At 47.7% G+C, this 21,330-nt stretch overlaps 1 protein-coding gene across 3 annotated transcripts in view; it reads left to right on the top strand.

Annotated features, from left to right (window-relative positions):
* Window positions 1–21,330, top strand: part of ENOSF1 (enolase superfamily member 1) — a 40,215-nt gene that overhangs the window by 15,587 nt on the left and 3,298 nt on the right. The window contains exons 3-14 of one of the 3 annotated variants that reach the window (XM_023228430.2): window positions 1,197–1,312; window positions 3,959–4,045; window positions 4,382–4,408; window positions 6,835–6,907; window positions 7,005–7,043; window positions 7,479–7,561; window positions 9,459–9,493; window positions 12,364–12,451; window positions 14,977–15,111; window positions 19,517–19,558; window positions 20,386–20,515; window positions 20,814–20,913. In XM_023228430.2, the coding sequence (XP_023084198.1) occupies window positions 1,197–1,312; window positions 3,959–4,045; window positions 4,382–4,408; window positions 6,835–6,907; window positions 7,005–7,043; window positions 7,479–7,561; window positions 9,459–9,493; window positions 12,364–12,451; window positions 14,977–15,111; window positions 19,517–19,558; window positions 20,386–20,515; window positions 20,814–20,913 (955 nt within the window). Of the gene's footprint in view, window positions 1–1,196; window positions 1,313–3,958; window positions 4,046–4,381; window positions 4,409–6,834; window positions 6,908–7,004; window positions 7,044–7,478; window positions 7,562–9,458; window positions 9,494–12,363; window positions 12,452–14,829; window positions 15,112–19,516; window positions 19,559–20,385; window positions 20,516–20,813; window positions 20,914–21,330 lie in introns of all 3 variants that reach the window. The other 2 variants (XM_023228429.1, XM_023228431.1) reach the window with 2 other exon arrangements.

The following is a 21,330-nucleotide window of genomic DNA, read 5'->3' as shown; positions in this document are numbered from 1 at the left end:
TCTGTTTTTCACGTGCCAGCCAATCACAATGTGTTCTCTACTCAGGAAGTTTAGCTCAGTATATGGATTAACACCTATTCTACTTGTGTGATATTTCTTATGACAACCACAGAAAACATATATGGGGCCGGGCACAGTGGCTCATGCCTGTAATCCCAGAACTTCGGGAGACCAAGGCGGGTGGATCCCTTGAGCCCAGGAATTTGAGACCAGCCTGGGCAGCATGTCAAAACTGCGTCTCTACAAAAAATACCAAAATTAGCCAGGCTTGGCGGCACATGCCTGTAATCCCAGCTACTCAGGAAGCTGAGGTGGGAGGATCACCTGAGCCGGGGAAGTCAAGGTTGTGGTGAGCCGTGATCATGCCACTGCACTCCAGCCAGGGTGACAGAGTAATACCCTGACAAAAAATAAAAAGAAAAGAAAAAGAAAAAAGGAAAAGAAAAGAACAGAACAGCTGGGCGTGGTGGCTCACGCCTGTAATCACAGCACTTTGGGAGGCCGAGGCGGGCGGATCACGAGGTCAGGAGATCGAGACCATCCTGGCTAACACGGTGAAACCCTGTCTCTCCTAAAAATACAAAAGCAAAATTAGCCGGGTGTGGTGGCGGGCGCCTGTAGTCACAGCTACTGGGGAGGCTAAGGCTGGAGAATGGCATGAACCCGGGAGGCGGAGTTTGCAGTGAGCCAAGATCACGCCACTGCACTCCAGCCTGGGTGACAGAGCTAGACTCAAACAAACAAACAAACAAACAAACAAACAAAAAACCTATTTGATGCAATTTTAAAAAGAATATACCTTTGAGATGGAGTCTCGCTCTTGTTGCCCAGGCTGGAGTGCAATGGCGCAATCTCGGCTCACTACAATCTTTGCCTCCTGGGTTCAAGCAATTCTCCTGCCTCAGCCGCCTGAGTAGCTGGAATTACAGGCACGCACCACTGTGCCCTGCTAATTTTTGTATTTTCAGTAGAGACAGGGTTTCGCCATGTTGGCCAGGCTGACCTGGAACTACTGATCTCAAGTCATCCGCCCACCTCGGCCTCCCAAAGTGTTGAGATTACAGGCATGAGCCATCACGCCTGGTCTAGATTTAATTTTTTTCATAAAATGTTCACATTTGTTTGTGATGTTTTCGGGTGTTAATTTCTTGACGTAATATAAAAACATAAACAAGAGTTCAATCCTTTTTAAACAGTTGTCTGTGCTGTCAATGCCCTTGCCCACCATGTGCTCAACAAGGACCTCAAGGACATTGTTGGTGACTTCAGAGGCTTCTATAGGCAGCTGACGAGTGATGGGCAGCTCAGATGGGTAAGGGACCTATTTCGTAAAATGCTTATATAAGTAACACTACCAAGGTCTGAGATATCCTTTGAGTGCAACAAATGTGAAAATAGAGATGGATTTATTTGTTTATTTATTTATTTTTTGAGATGGAGTCTCGCTTTGTTGCCCAGGTTGGAGTACAGTGGCGCGATCTCAGCTCACTGCAACCTCCGCCTCCTGGGTTCAGGCAATTCTCCTGTCTCAGCCTCCTGAGTAGCTGGGACTACAGATGCGCACTACCACACCCAGCTGATTTTTATAATTTTAGTAGAGATGGTGTTTGGCCATGTTGGCCAGGCTGGTCTTGAACTCCTGCCCTTAAGTGATTTGCCCTCCTCAGCCTCCCAAGGTGCTGGGATTACAGGCATGAGCCACTACTCCCGGCCTAGCAATGGCTTTATAATTTTAAAATAGAACACTTTATTCAGCTAAATTCGGGCTTGAGTCATTTAGATGATCAGTATTTTGAGGTAAACAACTCATTTCTGTAAGACTGATGATCTAAATGACTCAAGCCCGAATTTAGCTGAATAAAATGTTCTACTAAGGAGATGAGGTCCTGAGATTTGGATCTTGAGAGCTGTCTCTTCTCTAAGGATTGGGTCTTGAGGGCTATCTCTTCTCTAAGGACCTCATCTCATCCTCCCTGAATTGAGAAATGGTTTAGAGAATAAACTACTGAATGGGCAATCTTTTTATGGAGAAATAATGTGAGTAGTGTTAGAGATAGAAGGGAAGGTCATTAAAGAGAAAACAGTAAGAGAAGAGCAAATTTAAAAAGATGGAAGACCATCGTGCCTTTTATGTGCATAGCTTGGTATTTGAACTATAAATTCAAGGCATGAGAAAGTTAGGCTCTGGAGAAAGGATTCTAACACAGTAAGGTGAATTCAATACCCTGACCTTTGTGTTTGTCCCATGGTATCGGATTTTGTCTTTTCCTAACTCGGTTCAGTCTCCCATCCATGCACAGAGAAGGGCACAAGACAATGTACTTTCAATAGTGCCTGGGATTTCATATTTTACTTTATACACAGAATATTAAACTTACCTTGAAAGATGTCACCTTGAAGAAGTTCCCACTGGCTGAATCTGGGACAATTTGAGCATCCAAATAAATATGATAGTAATGGCTTATGACCCATTGAATAAAATCCATGAGTCCATTCAGATAATGAACAATCGGCTGGGCACAGTAGCTCATGCCTGTAATCCCAGCACCTTGGGGCTGAAGCAGGAGGATCACTTAAGGCCAGGAGTTCAAGACCAGCCTGGGCAGCATAGTGAGACACCCATCTGTACTTTTTAAAAATAAAAATAATAACATAAACATTTTTAAGGAGATAATAAACAACAAGGTCAAGCCCACCATTACAGCTGATTAAAATCTAATAAACATAAAAGGAATGATAACATCAGAAAATCACCATAACTATCATAGCTACAATTAATTGAGGCAAGCGTCATCAAGGGATGCCCAAATTTTGGGACAATAATAACCTTCTTATTTGGAAAATGAAATGGTAACTTCACAGTGGAGAAACCAAATGGACACTAAGTTACCAAAGTGGTAAAAGTTAATAACCCTCATAATAAAACAAATGACATAATCACTTATGTAGTATTTATGCCAAAAAAAGTATTACCTGAATCTAATCATGAAGGAACTGATGATCAGCCCAAATTGAAGGATGCTGTACAAATCACCTGGCCTGTACTCTTCTAAAATGCTAATAACATTTAAAGAAGAAGAAGAAAAATTACTCTAGGTAAAAAGAGACTGAAGAGGCATGATGACTAAATGTAATATGTGATCCCAGATGGGGTACGGATTAGGGTCAAATAAAATGCATTATAGGAAAAAACCAGTGACATTTGATTATGGACTGGCCTTTAGATAACAGTATTCTATCAATGTTGTATTCCCTGAGTGTGATCATTGTACTATGGTTATGTAAGAAAATATCCTTGTTTTCAGGAACTATACACTGATGTATTTAGGGTAAAAGAGCATGATATTTGCAACTTTATTCAAATGACTTAGAAAAAAAGTACGTGTGTGTGTTCATATGTATATACATACATATACATATATATACACACACACATATACATATATGTGTGTGTGTATATATATAGAGAGAGAGAGAAGAGAGGAAAACACAGGTGTTTTTCGTACTATTCTTGAAACTCTTCAATGGGTTAGCAACTTTTTTTTTGTTTTTTTTAAACTTAACCTGTAGGTGGGTTGGTGGGTTGCTATTGCTGCCTTTTAATTCTTGAGATGTGTCCCTGGATGGAACACCTAAATATCTTTCTCTTTTTTTTTTTTTTTTTTGAGACAGACTTTTGCTCTGTTGCCCAGGCTGGAGTGCAGTGGTGCCATCTCGGCTCACTGCAGTCTCCGCCTTCTGGGTTCAAGTGGTCCTCTCGCTTCAGCCTGTGGAGTAGGGACTACAGGCACACACCACCACACCTGGCTCATTTTTCTATTTTCAGTAGAGATGGGGTTTCACCAGGCTGGCCAGGCTGGTCTTGGTCCCAAAGTCCTGGGGTTAGAGGCGTGAGCCATCACACCCAGCCCTCTTTTGCATTTCTAAGAAGCGCTGTTATACTTTGCTTCCTAACCAGATTGGTCCAGAGAAGGGCGTGGTGCACCTGGCGACAGCGGCTGTCCTCAATGCGGTGTGGGACTTGTGGGCCAAGCAGGAGGGAAAGGTAACTCCTCACAAAGGCTTAGGAGGCCCCTGGGAACTGCACCACACTGACTTTCCCTACACACAGAGGAGAGACAGACACACTGCAGCCCCCAAAAGGAAATACAGAGAATTGCTCTGGTGTTTTTTTCTCCCCTGAGAGGTGTTGGCAGTAGGTAGGGAATTGCAGGAGGAGGAGAAAGAGGGGATGGGATGGCGGAAGGCGCAGGCAGCAGTAGAGGTGGGTGTGGGGACCCGGTGGCTGAGAGCCAGCATTTACTGCCAATGCATTTACTGTCAGGAAAAAAATGGGGACTTTACACATATGTCTTACAAATCCTTTCTTTTTTACTTCAAGCCTGTCTGGAAGTTACTTGTGGACATGGTGAGTAGAATCGTTAATGTTACAATTGTTTCTGTAAATGAAATGGATTTCATGAATGACATGCATTTTGATGATCAGTAAATATATTCAGGACTATCTGTTGATCACTCTGGTGATGATAAAGCAAAAAGCCAATAAAACATGACATTCCTTTTCTGATATCTGATGTAACGGATAACTGTGCTCATGCAGGCAGTGTGGCACGAGGGGAAGCAGTGAGGGGGTCTTGCCTCCCCCACCGTCCATCTGTAACACGCGATGCCAGTTCTCTGAGCCTCCGTTGCCTGACTGTGACAAGAGGATCATCCTGACTTCTCTAGGAACCCCACAAAATTAAAGATCAATGAGAAAAGCAACTCTTAAACTCTGAAAAGCAAGATGTTATGATATGAAGATATTATCCAGGCCAGGCGTAGTGGCTCAAGCCTGTAATCCCAGCACTTTGGAAGGCTGAAGGATGGCTTGAGCCCATGAGTTTCAGGCTGTAGTGAGCTATAATTGCACCACAGCACTCAGGTGACAGAGCAAGACCCTGTCTCAAAAAGAGAAAAAATACTATCCAGTCACTTTGACACCAAGAGTAAGATGAGGCCATTGTAGCCTCTCCTGTACAGTTCCAGCAGGGAAGGAGCTCAACACTGAATTCTAAAGCTATGCACTTGACTGTTTTCTTTCTCCTTGACCTTTTCATAGCAGGGATGAGCAACTGGATGCTGAGGAGGAAAAAACTGGGCAAATTAAAGGGGAATGAGCTTCAGACCTGTGCAGAGCTGGCTGTGAGTCCGGGTTTCACTGCTCACCAGCTGCATGATCTTGAGCATGTGACTCCCCCACTCTGAGCTGCGGTGGCCTCAGTGCAACACCTCGGTGGTGGTTAAAAACCTCGTGATCCACAAATGAAGGCCCTTGTTATTAGTTGGCAAAAAATTAAGGAAAAGCAAAGAACACCATGGCCTTGAAGAGTGTTGGGCAGGAGACTCCTCCTCTGGAGGAAAGTGAAGACAGGAGGCTGTCACATTGCCTCTAACGTGGAGAGTAGCTTCGGGGCCATCCGTAGGGGAAGGACACAGAGCTCTTGAGCCCCCTTCTAGACTCAAGGCCAGCCTTTTACAGTGGTGGAGGAGGGAGCCACCAAAAGGGAATGATTTGCAGGCCACCAGAAATGTGTCTGGGGTCCCACCTGTGGACTCGCCATTTTTGGATCCTGTTCCCTTTCAATGCCAGTACTCTTTTGTTTTCTTTGTTGTTGTTGTTGTTGTTTGTTTGTTTGTTCATTTGTTTTGAGACAGAGTTTCCTTTTTGTCACCCAGGCTGGAGTGCAGTGGCATGATCTCGGCTCACTGCAACCTCCGGCTCCCAGGTTCAAGCGATTCTCCTGCCTCAACCTCCTGAGTAGCTGGGATTACAGGCACCTGCCACCATGCCCAGCTAATTGTTTGTACTTTTAGTAAAGATGGGGTTTTACCATATTGGTCAGGCTGGGCTCAAACTCCTGACCTCAGGTGATCCACCCGTCTCAGCCTCCCAAAGTGCTGGGATTACAGATGTGAGCCACCACACCTGGCCCAGAACTCTTGGAAGTACAATCTCAGGTTTGAAAGAGCTTTTAGGATTTTCGACAGTTATGGTAGAGTATTACTGGTCGCTATAAGATGTTAGTGGGAATGGAACTACTGGCCAGCTGTTTTCCAACTGACTGTTCCGTCAGGGTGGGGAGAGGTCTCAGCACAAATCCCCAGCCTCGTAGCTCACTGTGGACAGCCCTGCGGTGTGAAGCTGATGTACAGTGATGCCAGGCATTCATCTCCCCACTGAGCTCCTGCTGAGGGTTTGCCTGGGGCCATGCCCTCCTTCCAGGAAGCGATGTTAGCTTGAAAGAACAGGGTAGGGGCGGGCGGCAAGGGATCAGAGCGTCAGTGTCTGAGGGCTTTGTCGGGGCAGTGAGGAGCCACTAAAGGACTCTACACTTAGCAATGACAGAGTCAAACAATTTAACAAAGCCCTAAAGGTCCCTGCCAGGAAAGAATGAGCCCCATGCATCACCATAAGCAACTTCTTAGAAACATAACCCGCCCCTGTCATCCCAGCGCTTTGGGAGGCCAAGGAGGGAGGATTGCTTGAAGCCAGGAGCTCAAGATCAACCTGGTCAACATAGTGAGACCCCATCTCTACAAAAATAAAAAAAAATTAGCCAGGCATAGTGGCACACAGCCCCAGCTACTCAGTCCCAGGAGGCTGAGGCAGGAGGATCACATAAGCCCAGGAGACTGAGGCTGCAGTGAGCTAGGATGGCATCACTGCACTCCAGCCTGGGCAACAGAGTGAGACCTTGTCTCTAAAAAAAGAATAATAAATAATTTTTAAAAACAAAATATAACCCACCTTAGAATTGATTCAGGCCTCTTCCCCTCCTATCACGTTGCCAGGATCCCAGGACGCTGGTGTCCTGCATAGATTTCAGGTACATCACCGATGTCCTGACTGAGGAGGATGCCCTAGGTAAGTTTGGAAGCTTTCTCGGGTACACAATGTGCACATAGAGTAGCGGCATGCTTTGTTACCTAGAAGAGTGAGTGATGCTTTTTATTTCTTCCAGAATTACTGCAGAAAGGTCAAGTTGGTAAAAAAGAAAGAGGTGGGTTGTAAGAAATTTTTCTTCATTGTTTTTGCTAACATTGTCCACTTTTGAGTGCCCCTGTCCTTTTGGGGGACACGTTGTCCTCCCAAACGCCCCGTGCGGAGTAGATAGGCCCTCAAATCAACATTCAAGTCTGCATGGTGAAGCCTCCTGGGTATGACCTCTGACTGCAGAGTTTGCTTCAGCCACTGCTGAAAGGAAGTTTGGCTTTAGGATTACACTGTAGGGAGGACCATTGGGGACCAGGGCAGTCCGTGAGGGTATCGTGACCACCTGGGTTTGACATCCTGGTAATTTGTGGCTGGGTGTGTGTGTAGGGCAGGTCAGGAGAACAGCTGGGTACTCTCCAGGGGAAACAGCTTAGCTACAGGCACTTCCAATTCGGAAGGGCCCTGGAAAGTGCAAAGTGTTGACGGTGCTGTGTTTTCACAGAGAAGCAAATGCTGGCACAAGGCTACCCTGCTTACACCACCTCGTGCGCCTGGCTGGGGTACTCAGATGACACGTTGAAGCAGGTGGGCATTTTAACCTGGCTTTGTAAACGGGCTGAATGGGGAGAAACCAACCTGTTTTTCCTTCTGTGCTCACACCACTACTCTCAGTACCTCACTTCTGACACCAGACCGGTATGGTTTTCCAGTTTTCCACTTCTTTGTGGACACCAACTGGGTGTCCTGCTATTTTACTCAATTCTGACACCATCTCCCTGGAGCTAGCCTCAGACCCCGCAGGTTAGGGGCTCAGTCTTGGAGGACTGCCCCATGGCAGATGCCAATCACAAGTCCACGTTGTCACCTGTGCTTCTGACTGGCTTTGCCTCTGATTAGAGGTTCCCACAAACCCCGCTTTGAGTTCAGTCATTTGGTGGAATGGCTCATGGAATTCAGGGAAACACTACTTACATTTACTCATTTATTATAAAGGATACAACTTAAGAACAGCCAAACTGAAGAGACACGTAGGGCAAGGTGTGAGCAGTGGGCACAGAGCTTCCATGTCCCCTCCAGGTGAGCCACGCCCCCACCACCTCCATGTGTTCACCAACCTGGAAGCTCTCTGAACCCTGTTCCTTGGGGGTTTTATGGAGGCTTCAGTATTTAAGTATGATTCAGTATTTGGCCATTGGCCATCAGTTCAACCTTTAGCCCCCTCCCCTCCCCAGAGATCTGGGAATAGGCTAAAGTTTCCAACCCACAATCATGCCTTGCAGGTCTTTCTTGTCCCCAGCCCCATCCTGAAGCTACATAGGGGACCTCAGCAGGGCTGTCTCATTCACATACAAAAGACACTCCTATCACTCAGGAGATGCCAAGGGTTTTAGGGGCTGTGTGCTAGGAAATAGGGGAGCAGCAATGGGGCAGAGACCAAATATGTATTCCTTCTCATGTCACATGGGCTTTAGATTCCAGCCTCTCTGGGAGAAATTTAATATTTTCTTGTTCACCTTTCTGAATCATTTTGGCTGAGGGCAGTGGCTCATGCCTATAATACCAGCATTTTGGGAGGCTAAGGTGGGTGGATCACCTGAGGTCAGAAGTTCGAAACCAGCCTGGCCAACATGGCGAAACCCTGTCTCTACTAAAAATACAAAAAATTAGCTGGGTGTGGTAACGTACATCTGTAGTCCCAGCTACTCAGGAGGCTGAGGCAGGAGAATCACTTGAACCTGGGAGGCGGTGGTTACAATGAGCCAAGATCACACCACTGCACTCCAACCTGGGTGACAGAGTGAGACTCCGTCTCAAAAAACAACAAAAAAATTATTTTTTTCTCGTTCTGAAAGTACACAAGCAAATGCAAAGTCATTCGCCTTTTGGACCCTGGGACTCTGTGACTTAGTGAATCACTTTGGGCTCTGGAAGGTGACAGTCCAGGGTATGATTCCCAGGCAGCACCAGCGGCAGACCCACTGCAAGATGGAGAAATAACGCCTATTTCATGGGGTGGTTTTGAGGATTCAGATACATGCTGTAAGCTGTGTCATGCTCAAGGCCTCCTGGCTGGCACACAGCATGCAGTTGGCACATGGTTGATTTATTACTGTTTCTCCTTACACTGTGCCCACTTTTAGAGAGTGAGGAGAGAGGGGCTGACTTCTGCACGTTACTCTTACATCGTTCTATGGATGCCACAGAATATTCTAGCTTTAAAAAGAGAAAGATCAATGCTATATTCCCCTTCCAGGAAGGTTGTGACCATTAAAAAAATGGTTCCCATAGAGATGAGGAAAGAAAGTCACCCTACAAGTAAAAAGTGATCTCTGTCAGCCAAGCTGTTTCTGCTGTTAATTTCAACAACACATGAGTGTTACTCTGGTCTATGCTGTAACTGTAATGCTTGTGAAATGGATCAGCAATGACTGATGTCCAAGGGGCTCTCTCCAGTGTGTGACCCTGTGCTCCTTTCCCACAGCTCTGTGCCCAGGCGCTGAAGGATGGCTGGACCAGGTGAGTGTGATGATGGACCTGACTTGCCCAGTTGGTGGCAGGAGAGACTCAGGCAGTGGAGGGGAGCCAAGGAGTAAAAGGCACCCACGGGCTAGGATTACTCTGGCTCATAGGGATGCATAAGAGAAGTTTCCCCTTAGGCCAGGCTCTTTCTCTAAAGGCAGGATGTGTGTCCTCATTAGAATTCTAGGAGATCAGAGTGGAAAGAGGCTTGGGGGATTGTTGATTTCAGGCACTAACCTAGAATAGAAATCCAGTCTTTACCATCAGTAAATAGCGTTGATTCAGCTTCTGCATGAACATCTCCAGAGGTAGTGAGCTTAACTTGGTTAGGTGCTTTCCATTCTTTGAGGGCTCTAAGTATTAGGCGGGTCTTTTCTTCTCTTTTGAGACGAAGTTTCACTCTCATCACCCAGGCTGGAGTGAGTGGCGCATTCTCTGCTCACTGCAACCTCCACCTCCCAGGTTCAAGCCATTCTTCTGCCTCAGCCTCCTGAGTAGCTGGGATTACAGGCACCCGCCACCACACATGCCTAAATTTTGTATTTGTAATAGAGACAGGCTTTTGCCATGTTGATGAGGCTGGTCCTGAACCCCTGACCTCAGGTGATCCGCCTGCCTCAGCCTCCCAAAGTGCTGGGATTACAGGCGTGAGCCACCTCACCCAACCAGGTGGGTCTTTAATGTCAGAAACCCTTTGCTTCCATGTAATTTCCAGCCAGAGTTCCCAGTTCCCAAGAGCCAGGCTGTTCCTGTTCCACTTGAGTGACAGCCCTCCTCTCCCTCTAGGCCACCTCCTTTCCACACTGCTCATCTGCACTTCTCCCTTCTGACTCTTGCCTGTGCAGGTAAAGACCTCAGGCCATCCTAAGACCTTCTCTGGATGAGCCTCGATGGCTGATGACCCTGCGTCCTGACACAGGGCAGGATGCAGAGGGACCATCATCTCTCTTGACCCAGTCACTGTGCGTCCCTCAGTGCAGCTCATGGTGGCACTTTTTGCCTGTGACATGTCACCAGGCTTCCTACCTGACTTGCAGCCACTCAGGTCCCTGAGCCTCCTGCTACTCAGTGTATCTGTGAAGCAGGAGCTCCAGCATCACCTGGGAGCTTGTCAGAAATGCAACCTGGGCCTCTCCCCAGACCCGCTGCGTGGGAATCTGCATTGGAACAAGAGCCCTGAGTGATTCCTGTGCACACTTCCGTTGGAGAGGCACTGAATTCTTGTTAATGCCTCAGCTAAATAAAGGGTTGAGGAGTGAGAGCTTGAAGGATGCAACATGAAGCCATGGAAAGAGGCGGTGGCGTCTGATGGAACCGAAATCACATCTTGCCTTTTCCCCTCACCCCCTGCAAGTACTTGCTGTGTGGTCATGAGTAAATTGCCCAGCCTCTCTGAACTTCATTTTCTCTCTATCAGCAGAAATAATATGAGCTTTGGTCCTCCTCAAAGTTGCCGTATCTCAGAAGGACCAGCACAGGGCAGGATTCAGAACAGCTGCTGTAAGTGCTGGCTGCTTGCCCTCCCTCTACATACTGGGGGGAGGCTGCAGCAACGTATCTGGTAAGGCAGAGAAGGCTGTGGGGAGATTTAAAGGGCCTCTTCTCAGCACAGGAAGCCTGGCACCCAGAGCCTAAGGCCAGCCACCCTCTCTGGAGCATCACGGATCATGTAGTTGAAGCCCCTGGCCGGTACAGAAGAGAACGGCAGGTGCCTGAGAGTGTGCGGCACTCTGCAAGCTGGGGCTCTTTGCAAAGCAGCAGGAGGACCTCAGCCAAGGAGGTGCACAAGGAGGATAGGCTGGTGTTCAGGGGGCAGATGCTGGCCTCCTCGTGGTGGTGTCCCCTCCTTCACCTGCCAGTGCCCACACTGAAGCCAGCAACACACCCTTCTGACAGCAGAGTTACGCGGTGTGGACGTAGAGGCCCATGTCTCAAGAGAATAGCTGGACATCCACACAGATTAAGGAGGTCCCTATAAGTGTCTGGATGTGGTGTAAAGGAGACCTCTGCACGCAGGATCCAGCTGCACTTTGCTATTCCCTAGTTATGTGACCTCATCATTTTCCCTGCCGGAACCTCAGGCCCCTGCACTGCAGGGAACAGACCAGCCCTGTGGCCTTCCTGTCACTGAGTTCATTGAAGACAGAGTTCTCCTTTGTAAACCAGACCCCTCCCATTCAGGCTATCAGAGGGTAGCTCAGCACCCTTGTCAGCCCCGCTCTCCTTTCAGTTCTCACTGTGGCTTTTTTGTTCTTAATTCCTTTTCATGGCACAGCAAAAACTGAGTTAATTGTATTAAAGACCTGACTTCGGCTGGGCACGGTGGCTCCAGCCTGTAATCCCAGCACTTTGGGAGGCCGAGACGGGCGGATCACGAGGTCAGGAGATCGAGACCATCCTGGCTAACATGGCGAAACCCTGTCTCTACTAAAAACATAAAAATTAGCTGAGCATGGTGGCGGGCGCCTGTAGTCCCAGCTACATGGGAGGCTGAGGCAGGAGAATGGCGTGAACCCGGGAGGCGGAGCTTGCAGTGAGTGGAGATCACGCCACTGCACTCCAGCCTGGGTGACACAGCAAGACTCCGTCTCAAAAAAAAAAAAAAAAAAAAAAAAAGACCTGACTTCTCTGTCTAGCTCCTTAACTCCAGGTCAATAGATAATTGAGAGTCATTGCCCTGATACTGAATGAAGAGATAAAGTTCACAGGTTTATTTCAAGTGACTTATCTGAGGAAAGAGCAAGAGGTTACTAGAAAACATGGTCTGTGAATTATTGACAGAAAGACGGTCACTCCTGCAGAAACTCCAGGTGCTCTTGCCAAGTCCAGGTACGGGTCTAAACTAGCAAACCAAATACATTTTCTAGGTTTAAAGTAAAAGTGGGTGCTGATCTCCAGGATGACGTGCGAAGATGCCAAATCATCCGAGACATGATTGGACCAGAGAAGACGTTGGTAAATATCCTCTCACACCACTGAGAAGCAGCAGCCTTTGTCCAGGGCTAAATGCAACTCGTTTCAAGATTAAAGAACATTGGGAATTTAAAAACGTAATCGTCAGAGGAAGTATGGTTCTATAGTCTTGCAGTAGGCAAACGCAAAAAAAAAAAGGGACTAATAGTTTTACATTTTTTAATTCTGCAGAACTAGTTAAGTAAGTTTGGGATTAAGGATCCTTTCTTGCTAACACAGATGCACCTGAGCAAACAGTTTTCCCATTGGTGCTCTGGTGTGTCAGTCATTTAATCTTCCCTCCCAGCTCCTCAGGTAGGAGGGTGTCAGGGCCATTACTGAAGAAATGTTGGAACTTCACTGAGATAAATGTAAGGATCAGTCATTTCTGATTTGTATTTGTATAAACCAGTTCTCATGTGTAAAATATTTTCATAAAAGAAAGTCACAGTAAGATGTTTTTATGAGGCTTCAGAGGCTTTTTTGCATAAGTTAAAATAGAAATTTTGAGTTCTTGACCCAGGATCACTATTTATACATGAATTAATGCTGGTTTTTTTTTTTTAATGAGGTCATCTTTATCCAAATAACTTATGATAAAAATTGATTCTGGGCTGGCCAGACGCTGTGGCTCATGCCTGTAATTCTAGCACTTTCGGATGCCTAGGTGAGCGGATTGCCAGAGCTCAGGAGTACGAGATCAGCCTGGGCAACATGGAAAAACCCCATCTGTACCAAAAAATACAAGAAAAAAAAGTTGGTTCAGGGCCAAACGCAGTGGCTCATGCCTATAATCCTGACACTTTGGGAGGCTAAAGCGGGTGGAATCACTGGAGGCCAGGAGTTTGAGACCAGCCTGGTCTACATAGCGAGACTCCATCTCGAAAAGAAAGAAGAAAAAAAATTAACTGGGTGTGGTGGTGCATGTCTGTAATCCCTCCTACTTTGAAAGATGAGGCAAGAGGATCACTGAGCTCAGGAGTTGGAGGCTGCAGTGAGCTACAATAATACCACTGCACTCCAGCATGGGCAACAGAGAGATCTAGTCTCTTAAAAAAAAAAAAAAAACATTCATTCTAGGCATACTCTCCTCTGGTTTTCATAGTGTCCTGGGAGGGAGCTCTTATCACTTAGCACATTCTGTGGAGATATCCGTTTCTCCAAGCATAAGATCAGGGATGAGGGGCTGTCCCTTAAGCTGGGCACAGCCAGCACCTGGCTTCCAAGAAGGATAGTGGTACACAGACAGCCAGGGCCTGGGAGGGGAGGACTGGACTTGAACTCACCATTCACTTGACTTATTGTTCTTAAGCAAGTTACTTAATTTCTCTCCATGACAGTTTTCTTATTTGTAAAATGGGTTAATATGAACTGCCTCATGGGGTTATTATTTTTTGAGATAGGGTCTCACTCAGTCACCCAGGCATGATCACAGCTCACTGCAGCCTTGACCTCCCCTGGCTCAGGAGATCCTCCCATCTCAGCCCCCTGAGTAGCTGGGACTACAAGTAAGAACCACCACAGCCAGCTAATTTTTGTATTTTTTGTAGAGACAGAGTTTTGCTATGTTGCCCAGGCTCGTCTTGAACTCCTGGGCTCAAGAAATCCACAGGCTCGGCTGGGTGCAGTGGCTCACACCTGTTATCCCAGCACTTTGGGAGGCCGAGGTGGGTGGATCACGAGGTCAGAAGATCGAGACCATCCTGGCTAACATGGTGAAACCCCATCTCTACTAAAAATACAAAAAAATTATCCGGGCGTGATGGCGGGCGACTGTAGTTGCTACTGTAGCTACTCAGGAGAATGGCGTGAACCTGGGAGGTGGAGGTTGCAGTGAGCTGAGATCACGCCACTGCACTCCAGCCTGGGCAACAGCGCAAGACTCCGTCTAAAAAAAAAAAAAAAAGAAAGAAAAGAAAATAAATCCACGGGCTTCAGCCTCCCAAAGTGTTGAGATTACAGGCATGAGCCACCATGCCTGGCCCATTATTATAAATATTAAATGGAACAAAATCCATAAAGTGCCTCGTGGAGTAGGTGTGCCATTATGAAAGCGTTAAGGCTGTTTATTATTGTGCCAGACACATAGTGGGCAATAGTCGATAAATGACTGTTGAACAAACTTAATGTTGATTGTGCATGATTCAGAATGTGACAAAATGGTTTCTACAAACAGAACCAACACTGCAAGATACATGTATTTGGGTGGCATCTAAATGGAGATTGGACCAGAGCCCAGGGCCAGCGAGCATTTCTCATGGCCCAGCCCAGGGCACTGCCGGACCTCCCAGCGGCTCCTCGAGCAATTCACAGCTCCTCCTAAAGACTACCTGGAGCCAGAGTCCCCGTCTCAGTGGCTGCTCTCTGACTCTTTTTGTTAGGGCCGTGTGCGGGGCCTCAGCAGAGGTGTTAGCGGTCTCACTTGGCTGTTGGTGGCACTGAGTGACAGCATTTCTTCCCTGGGAGCCACAGCCCTGCCGCGAGGTTGGCTCAGAGCAGACCTCCCTGTGAAGAGTCTCTTTTTGCAGATGATGGATGCCAACCAGCGCTGGGATGTGCCTGAGGCGGTGGAGTGGATGTCCAAGCTGGCCAAGTTCAAGCCATTGTGGATTGAGGAGCCAACCTCCCCTGATGACATTCTGGGGCACGCTGCCATCTCCAAGGTAGGAAAACGGCGGCTGCTGCTGGGGCACCTTATCTTTTGTTTAGTTTCCCAGAGTGCTGGGGACGGATCCTAAAATTTCTTCACTTGTTCCCTCTTGCATTTATTTCCTGATGAAGTAGCTGAAATAATTGTAGTGTGTGACAAATACAGGGGTTACAGACCTGACGTTCCTTTATCTACTTCAGCTCAGACTTTGCCCTTATTTCTGTTTCTTTTAGATTTAGTAAGCTGCTAAAAGTTGAAGGGCTACCAGCAATTTGAAGGTTAATAGACATGGTTCCTATACTTTGTAAATATAGAAATGTGACAGCATTTTTTGTTTGTTTTTTTGTGTTTTTGTTTGTTTGTTTTTGAGATAAAGTCTCACTCTGTTGCCCAGACTGGAGTGTAATGGCACGATCTTGGCTCACTGCAACCTCTGCCTCCTGGGTTCAAGCGATTCTCCTGCCTCAGCCTCCTGAGTAGCTGGGACTAGATGTGCACCACCATGCCGGGCTACTTTTTTTTTTTTTTTTTTTTTTTGGTATTTTTAGTAGAGATGAGGTTTCACCACGTTGACTAGGCCTGTCTCGAACTCCTGACCTCAGATCATCTGCCCGCCTTGGCCTCCCAAAGTGCTGGGATTACAGGAGTGAGCCACCGCACCGGGCCTTGTGTTTTCATCTGATAACTTTTTTCTCCTACATGCTAACTGGTTTGGCACAGTCATGTGCCACATAACAATGTTTCAGTCAGCGAAAGACTGCATATATAATGGTGCAGTATGTATAATCCCATAAGGTTATAATGGAGCTGGAAAACTCATTGCCTAGTAACGTCGAGAGATTGTAATGTCGTGGTGCAGCGCATTAGCTTTCCTATGTTTAAGTATGTTTAGATACTGGCCATTGTGTTACGATTGCCTGCAGTGTTCGGTACAGTAGCATGCTGTACAGGTTTGTAGGCTGGGAGCAGTAGGCCATGCCATGTAGCCTAGGTGTGTAGTAGTCTCCACCACCATCTAGGGTCATGGAATTATACTCTTTGATGTTCACACAATGACGAAATTGCCCAACAGCACATTTCTCAGAGGGTATCCTTGTCACTCAGTGACACGACTGTACATTCATGTGGCTCATGTGGAGCGGTCTTGGTTCCAGTTCTTGGAGGGACACCTTGACACATCCCACATAAATTCACGGGTTGTACTGGAGGTGCGGAGTCGGGGGCTCGGGGACCAGTTCTCTGTTTCTCTCAGGAAATCAGCACATGATCTACGTTATGTGGGATGCTCCGCTAAAGCCTGGGTTTCAGAAATACCCTCCTCTCCCACGCTGCAGCCTCGACAGAGAGAAAAGCTGAGACACATGAAACAAAGACTGGAGGATACTGGGCCGGGGCACTGAATGCTGAGCACAGTAGAAAAGTTCATTGAGGAGAACGTTGGGTGTGGGCTGGGACGAGGAGGACGGCCAGAGCTGACTCCGTAAGGAAAGCTAAGCCTCAGGTGAGGGAAGAGTGAGCAGGAGCCGCAGAGTGACCACAGCCTTCGTTATTTAAACAGAACCCAAACTTTCTGAGGAATCATTCCACAACAGGAATCTCCGTGGATGAGCCCCTGGGAAACAAGACTTTTCAATTTGGGTCCCACTTGCTTTTTCCTCCTTAGGGCTCTTGCAGGGTGGCTGTGCCCTGCTGAATGCCAGCTGGCCTAGCACCAACCTGATCTCTGCCCACCTGAGCATCTCCCAGGAAGCTGCTCCTGGCTTTAACCCTCCCAGGTTTTGCTTCCAGGAGGGAGGCCATCCCCTGAGGAGTATCTGAGGAAGGAGCAGCTGCACAGCCTGCAGGTCCAGGCGGGGGCAGTGGAGATGCCCCAGGGAGCGCAGGGCACACGCCAGGGAGCTGTCAGACAGGCTACCACGTGGGGCTGGATTATGGGGTCTGTCCACTCAGAGGATGCAGCCAGTCAGAGAAAGCCACTGCAGCTTCTCCAATGAAAGAACGGCATACTGGCCGGACATGGTGGCTCACACCTGTAACCTCAGCACTTCGGGAGGCCAAGGTGGGTGGATCACCTGAGGTCAGGAGTTCAAGACCAGCCTGGCCAACATGGTGAAACCCCATCTCTACTAAAAATACAAAAATTAGCTGGTCTCGATCTCCTGACCTCATAATCCGCCTGCCTGTAGTCCCAGCTACTCCGAGAGGCTGAGGCAGGAGAATGGCGTGAGCCCGGGAGGCGGAGCTTGCAGTGAGCCGAGATTGCGCCACTGCACTCCAGCCTGGGTGACAGAGCGAGACTCCGTCTCAAAAAAAAAAAAAAAATAGCTGGGCACAGTGGTGTGTGCCTGTAATCCCAGCTACTCAGGAGGCTGAGGCGGGAGAATGACTTGAGCATGGGAGGTAGAGGTTGCCATGAGCCAAGATTGTGCCATTGCACTCCAGCCTGGGTGACAGAGCAACACTCCGTCTCAAAAAAAAAAAAAAGAACAGCATAGTGGCAGCTGGAGCACAGATGATGTGACTGGTGGCTACATGTGGAGTCCGCTGAGACAGAGGGTGTGTGGGAGGTGAGGAACGGGCAGGGAGAAACCCAGGCAGGGATGGGAGTGAGGAGGCTTTTCCAGGCATCTGGGAGAGATAAGGGGAGAGGGCAGCTTGAATAGAGCAGATTCAGGAAATATTGAAAAGGAAGAAAAACATTTGGCCCCTAGTCTGACATATATGCTTAAAATGGTAGAACAAATAAGTCAAATGGCCTTTCTTCCTCCCCCTTCCTCTGTTTCTCCCTTTCTCTTCTCTTTTGAGATAAAGAACCAAGAGTACATACATTAGAAATTTTAAGAAGCATAAAATGTTAGCTTGAAACGGTGCCTTAGAGACCATCTGCTCAAACTAAGACCTGCAGATGAGAAGGCCAAGGCCTTGGGTGGCACAGGCGGGGCTTGCCCAAGGCCACGCATCCCATGAGACTCAGGGCCAGCACTGGAATCAGGGATACTTGGCTGCTGAATGAAGGGATTTTTCTGCTGAGTAGTTGGCTTCGTCTGATGATTCAGATGCCTCCTCTGGCTCTGGGATCAGTGGAGTTCCAACCCAGGCTCTACCACTTTCTAGCTTTGTGATCCAGGAACAGTTCAAACCTGGCACACCTGTTTTCCCATTTTCTATAAAATGGGGATAATCATGGCTCCTCTCCCATGGGATTGAGACCAGGAATCATTGAAGACAGTGTTTTGCACAGCGCCTGGCAGGCACTCAGAGCTCCAAAAATGTGAGCTGTTAGTGTGATTGCTATTATCCTAAACAAAGGTAAGGGAAACCAGGGAGAAACCAAGGATGCCTTCGCAGAGTAGCTGTGGAGTCGCAGTCACAGTAGAGGATGGACGGACTGCCCAGAGGCCAGGTGGCAGGTGAGTGAGGTAGTGTTCAGGGACCAGGTGAGAGGACAGAGAGCAGCAGGGCTGTGTTCAGGTGCAGAGTCCAGCACCTCACCAGGTGAGGAGTCTCCCAGGTGAGCAGTGGTCTCAGCCTAACCTGCAGATTGAGGTCTAAGGCCACCCACTGAGCTGGAAGGAAGAGGATTTTTTTTTTTTTTTTTTTTTTCACGGATTTTTCCTGCCTTAAAGAAGAGGATTTTGGAATCAACAAAGACACGAGGCCAGGTGCAGTGGCTCACAACTGTAATCCCAACACTTTGGGAGGCCGAGGCGGGAGGATCATCTGAGGTCAGGAGTTTGAGACCAGACTGGCCAACATGGCAAAACCCCAATTCTATTAAAAATACAAAAATTAGCCAGCATGGTGGCGTGCACCTGTAATCCCAGCTACTTGGGAGGCTGAGGCACGAGAATCTCTTCAGCCTGGGAGGCAGACGTTGCAGTGAGCCAGGATCATGCCACTGCACTCCAGCTTGGGTGACAGAGCAAGACTTGGTCTCAAAAAAACAAAAAAAAGATATGAGAGGGTTCTAGAAGGAGGTTTCTCAGGGAGGCAAGAAGAAGGGAAATGACAGAGTGATGACAAACAGGAAGGAGTCGGCCAAAGGTTGGACCCTGTGAGTTCACAATGAGCCACTCCGAGTGGCCCTGTCCTTATGCCACTGCGCAGGCTGGAGGAGGTGCCGTCCACGTTGGGAGGAGCGCAGCTGGAGCATGGGCCAGGACACCACAGAAGGACATCTGCAGAGCCCTGGTCAGGAACGGGGCTGATGGTGGCAGCTCAGCAGGGCTCACCTTCTCTGCAGATGCACAGAGCCCTCCCGCACGCATGTGTTCCCCTGGACATCCTTTGCCAGTCTTGAGTCTTCACATGGCTCAACAGCAGGGCTGTTTCCTCCTTCAGCTGGAAGTGTTTTTAAACATTAGGAGCTGCAGTTCAAAACTTAGGAAAATAACACCAGGCTGCCTTCTATTTTATAGGCACTGGTCCCATTAGGAATTGGCATTGCCACAGGAGAACAGGTGAGTGACGCCCCCAACACGTGAGTGACGTCCCCTTGGGGTCAGTACACGCTGACCAGTGACCAAGGACACAGTCGTGCGTTAGGCTCCATCACTTGCTGTACTTTCAGTTGGGAAATTTTCATCATCTTAGAAACTGGGTCATTTTATCAGAGTCTAGTCAGATATAGAAAAAGTTTGTGGCTATTTCTCCAATTTATATGACTAAGGTCAGTTATCTTTTTCAAAGGGTCTAATTGAAATTGACAAGGCAGCAATTTAAAGTTGCTGTTACAAGGGCAGAAAATGGTGTTAAGAAAGCCAGCTTTCAAACTGAATAAACATGACTGCGTTCACTTTTTGAGCTTATAAATGAAGCCCAAGTGCCTGCCAAAACCTGCTGCAGTCAGCCCACGAGCAGAGCAGAGTGAGGAGCAGATTCTCTGTTTTCCCGGCAAAGGGAGCAATACTGCTCTGCCACGGTTCCGCGTTGTCGTCTGTGCCACCTGCTCATCACTGTCACCGTATTTCATCCTGATGCTTCAGTTCACCTCCCACTTATCAGTCGCTGTGACAGTCATTCCCTCATAAATGGCGAGCCAGTGTGATTTTAACCTGACTCACACTGTTGCATTAGCAGATTTGTAAAGAAGTAAGCACAGGGTCCCTGCCCACACTATAAAAACTTGCCTCATGCCCGGCGAGAACAAAGACAAAATACAGCCTGGGCTTCCTGAAGGCCACTGCTGAGTAACGATTGGCATGTTGTGGCCGCGTTGCCAGGTTTTAGAGATCCTGAGGGCCAAGGCTGACTCTTCTGTTGCTGTTATTTTCAATTCTATTTCCAGTGCCACAATAGAGTGATTTTTAAGCAACTCCTACAGGCGAAGGCCCTGCAGTTCCTCCAGATTGACAGTTGCAGACTGGGCAGTGTCAATGAGAACCTCTCAGTATTGCTGATGGCCAAAAAGTTTGAAAGTAAGGGTGCTGCAGTGGCTGCAGACCAGACGTTCATTTCCCCACTAACCAGATACCTCCCTTGATGGCTTGCAGTTCACACGCACAGGAGTCTGTAGTTTGCCATTTTGATTTTCTTCTAACTCTCATTTAGCCTTAATCCGGGAATTATTGATGATTTTCATCTTGGAATTTCATCCCTAAATATTAATGAATGATTTAATCACCTGTGGGCAATAAGAAAAACCAGAAAGTTCCCTTTCACGCCTTCCTCTCCCCGCCCTACTCTTGGTATTAAATAGAAACAATTTCCTTTTAGTTCCTGTTTGCCCCCATGCTGGTGGAGTTGGCCTCTGTGAACTGGTGCAGCACTTGATTATATTTGACTACATATCAGTCTCTGCAAGCCTTAAAAACAGGTCAGTAATGTGGCATTAATACTTTCTGCTTCAGTAGGGTCCCTCAATCTAGGCCAGAGCTTGTAAATTCTGCCTTCATGACCAAAAAACCCTAAGACCTTGTCCACTGGCCCGTCCTGTAACTCAGGCGGAGTGGGGGTTCTGCTTCCACTTCTCCACACGGGGCAGTAACAGCAGAGACCCACCAATGAACAGTCATTTTGCCTCCTAGGATAGGGTCTGGTAGCTGACTCGCTTTATTTTTTAAGTACATTGAAGGTGAGGTTTGCAACCATACTACTCCCTTAACCAGCTCCTGTTTTCATCACGTGTATTCTATACGTCTGTCCCATCTCCTCTTCCCAGTACTGGAGTCTTCCATGGTGTAGACATACATTTATTTCATCTTATTTCTCAGAATGCCCCAGGTGGTCTTTT

Source organism: Piliocolobus tephrosceles, chromosome 18 (assembly GCF_002776525.5).
Source record: "Piliocolobus tephrosceles isolate RC106 chromosome 18, ASM277652v3, whole genome shotgun sequence".
Lineage (NCBI taxonomy): Eukaryota > Metazoa > Chordata > Mammalia > Primates > Cercopithecidae > Piliocolobus > Piliocolobus tephrosceles.
Note: the sequence above shows the minus strand (reverse complement) of the source record. Positions and strands in the feature narration are given on the sequence as shown.